Source organism: Triticum aestivum, chromosome 5D, assembly GCF_018294505.1.
Source record: "Triticum aestivum cultivar Chinese Spring chromosome 5D, IWGSC CS RefSeq v2.1, whole genome shotgun sequence".
Lineage (NCBI taxonomy): Eukaryota > Viridiplantae > Streptophyta > Magnoliopsida > Poales > Poaceae > Triticum > Triticum aestivum.
In genome coordinates this window covers 291,130,991-291,134,860 of record NC_057808.1, presented here as the reverse complement: position 1 = coordinate 291,134,860, position 3,870 = coordinate 291,130,991, and the positions used below count along the sequence as shown (strand labels likewise).

At 40.3% G+C, this 3,870-nt stretch overlaps 1 protein-coding gene across 1 annotated transcript; it reads left to right on the top strand.

Moving 5' to 3' along the window:
- Nucleotides 1-565: 565 nt before the first annotated feature.
- On the top strand, nt 566-3,658 carry LOC123124699 (plant cysteine oxidase 5). Its single transcript, XM_044545274.1, has 6 exons — nt 566-800; nt 1,313-1,529; nt 1,989-2,137; nt 2,276-2,423; nt 2,920-3,123; nt 3,227-3,658. Exons 2-6 carry the CDS (start codon nt 1,430-1,432, stop codon nt 3,340-3,342), a joined length of 717 nt encoding a protein of 238 aa, XP_044401209.1. The 5' UTR covers nt 566-800; nt 1,313-1,429; the 3' UTR covers nt 3,343-3,658.
- Nucleotides 3,659-3,870: the final 212 nt, after the last annotated feature.

Sequence of the window (3,870 nt, the reverse complement as noted above, 5' to 3'; positions counted from 1 at the left end):
TGCCCTAACATGATGGCTCACAAGATTGCGAAATTCTGCTTTTTTTTTTGTTCAGATGGGCTGTTAGTGAATAGTGTCTAATCCTGCGTGGTGCCTTCTATATGGGACGATTTTAAGAATATTATCATCAATTAATATATATAGGTTGTTTTTGAAAAGTAAACATGAAAATGACTTGAAATGGATGACGGAGAGGATGTGCTACTTCTTCCGCTTGCTTATAGGTGTTTTTGCTTAAACAACACTCACCGTGAAGCACAAGTAGCAAAGAATCGACGCAAGTCCGTCCATCCACACAAGGCGTAATTAAACACCGTTGCGTATTTCTTATAAGAAAAGAAAGATTGAATGGGCTTTATGATGCGGCTACTCCACTTCTCCGCTTGTATGGAAGCAAGTAGATTCTTCAACTCCTCCACCATGGAACGATGAGAGCAACCGGCACAATGGCAAAACGTGTTTCTGAGTGAACAAAAAAAAATCTCAATAACCGGCACAGTGGCAAAACGTGTGGTTTTGCGCTGATGTGTGCGTGTCTATATTGTAAGTATTTGGCGTCTCCAAAACAAAAAAATAAGCATGAAAAAGTTTAATAATTACAAAGATGGGAAGTCAGCCATCCTCTAGAACAGGAAAGGAAGTCCATCTGTCTTTCAAATTTCGACATCATTTCTGGTACGGTGCCCTTTTCTTCACCAACCGAATAAGGTGCAAGTACAAAGATGGGAAGTCGCCACTGGAGAAGCGGAAGAGAGCTCCGCGGCGACCATCTTTCCTCCTCTCTCGTCGCCCCTTCCAAGGTATCCCCGTTGCCTCCCTTTCTTTCTTCGTTCTATCCAGCAATTTTGGTCTGTTCCTGGTGCTCGGTTGGATCTCATCCGTCTATATCCCTGTTCTTTTAGCTGTTCCTTAGCCCCCAGTACTTCTAACAAGAATTCCTTCTTGTTTGGATGGAGCAAATCTAGGCACTAGTGGTCATGTGTAATTAGGGTTTATGTAAATCCTAATTCATGTAAATCTAGGTACAGAATGTTGATTTCGTATATGGTGTTTAGGTAAATCTAGGCACTAATGTTCATGCCATGTTCTACGGCGATAACACATTGGTGTTCATGTTTTTGGTTGGATCTGTACTACTGTAATACAAAAAGATCAGTCGCATTAGTCACAAGTTAGCCACCTGTTAATGGGAGAGGAAGGAGGATGAGTGGCCTTCTCTTTTCCTTTCACAAATTGGTCGCGAGTTAAATGCAGCGTGTGTTTCCATTTCCCGATTTTTGTTGACGTTAATTCTCTTTTCTTACTGGAACAGGCTGTCAAGGATTGTTCTATCTGTCTCGGAAGAATGTGTTCAGAGTGAATTCTTCTGAGGGCTGAGACTTATTTATTAAATTATTAACCTATTAACTTATATAAGGCCTTGCCTTCTATGGCTGCAATCCAGAAGCTGTATGAGGTCTGCAAAGTATCATTATTTGAAAAAGGGCCATCATCTCCTGAAGCCGTTGAAAATGTTCGTACTGTATTAGGTAAGAACTACATGGAGAATCAATAGTAACTAAACTAAATGCCTTACTGTTGATTACTACATATACTGTGGTTGTGGGTGTGTTTCTGGGCTGCTTGGAGAAGAACACAATGTGCCAATACTAGGTTTCTTACTACTAATTAGATTATATTTTAGTTTATTGGATGTGTTCCCATGCTCTCCTGAATAAACAGAAACTTCAGACATAATGCACTTGTGAGCAGAGGAGGTTGTGACGTTGCACCTATTTCACCTTCTCTGATGATGCTGTGATCGTAGCCTCATTCAACTCATTTAAAGTAGCTTAAATGTCCACCTCACATATGAATTGCTTTATATTTTAAAATGCCCTGCTATGGTTTTTTTGACACTTTACCTCACCTGTGTCGACCAGCATATAATTATGTACGTACTTACTTGGCAGTAGGATTTTCATGAACTTTAACTTACAACTTAACAGATATGATCACACCTTCTGATGTTGGACTTGAGTGTGAAGCACAAGCTGTTCGTGTTTGGAGAAGACCACGGGCCTTGAGTAGGAAAACAGTGCTCCATTCAAGCCCAGCGATCAGATATCGTCATATATATGAGTGCAAAAGCTTCTCTGTAAGCCCCATCAACTACTTACCCACTGTCATGTTATTTTTTGTATCTGAGGCACTTATATGTCTGTCAGTCCTCCTTTATCTCTTCTTTTCAAAAAGAATTGAGGTTGCCCAATGTCCTTTCACATTGTCCCTGCAGATTGGGATATTTTGCATACCAGCATCATCAATCATCCCACTGCACAACCATCCAGGCATGACTGTGCTCAGCAAACTTCTCTATGGTAAAGTGCATGTCAAAGCGTATGATTGGATTGATATAGACGAACCCGGTAACTTAACAAAAGGTAGGTTTTTTCTTGATCATAAGTGATTTTTTTTCTTTAGGTGTTTATATATACATTATGTACAATGCTTTATGAGGGAGTGTGCGCCAGTTCTTTAACCTTGTGACAAAGAATATGGTCCAGATACATGAAAAGCCCTAAGATAAATCTTATTGTTTCATTTCCTCATTTGCTGATATGTTTGGATGTTATATCTGGATTTTTATCCCCCCTGCTATGACAACACTAAAGAGTATTTATTTTCCAAGTAATGCTCCTAAAATGTAGTTTCCTTTGCCACTCCTGTCTCTACTGCATCTGCCTATCTTGGACTTCGTTGTAATGCAGACTGAGAATTCGTAAATGGAAACTCTTATTTTGCATTAAGATGTCATAATCAGCAAATATCTGCGGTCAGCTCTATTGACGTACTAAAGCATACATGGCTGTGATCTCAAACTGTTTCCACCTGAAACACACATGCTCAACTGATTTCAAACTTGTTTGGTGCTGGCAGTCAGACCAGCCAAGGTTGTCAGGGATGGTGAAATATCTGTGCCTTGCGCGGCGATGGTGCTTCGTCCAACAGACGGTGGGAATGTCCATGCCCTGAAAGCCATCACTCCCTGTGCTATCTTGGACATCTTGTCGCCTCCTTACTCATCAAAGGATGGAAGGCATTGCTCCTATTTCCGGAGACGCCAAAAATCAGACCCGTCGGGTCAGTGCCGTTATCTCCCTTGGACGAAGAACAACCATGCTTTACTAACCGTGGTGTGGCTTCAGTATCTTAATTTCTTACATGTTTGCTATTGTTTCTCCAGGCATTTTATGGGACCGAACAAGGGAGTCTGAATTTGTCTGGCTGGAAGAATACCAGCCCCGTGACAACTTTGTTATTAGAAGAGACCTGTACACAGGACCTACTTTGGACCTGTGAACTCATCTTTTGTTGATACCGTGCTCGGCACTATAGTTATGCTTGCCCTAACACTTTTAAGTTATCAAGAAGCACACAGATACACGTAATGCAAAAAGGTTCTTGTCTTTTGTTCTCTTTGAATTTTTATTTATAGTTACTCTTTGGGACTTTGATCTGATAAAACTATTGTAAGATGATGCTATTGTATATTTCACGGTGTGTAACACGTTGGGAAAATACTTATATCTGACTATATATACTAGTGGAAGGCGCTTTTGAGCCTTCCTCTCGATATGAACCTTTCTTCGAAATACTGACAGAAATATTTTCATCATGTGCATTGTAATTTCTTGAGTTATTTACCTTTTGGTATCTTGACCTAACTACACTCTGTGACCTGCCACCGACCTCAGATTTGATGCTCTGTTTATCTTATCAAAGCGGATTGTTTTTTTTTTCAGTTGAGAGTGATGTTCAATATCAATAGTGAGTAGTCTATCGTGACTCCGTAAATCCTAAACCTTTGTGAGTCCAACCTTCAGTTAG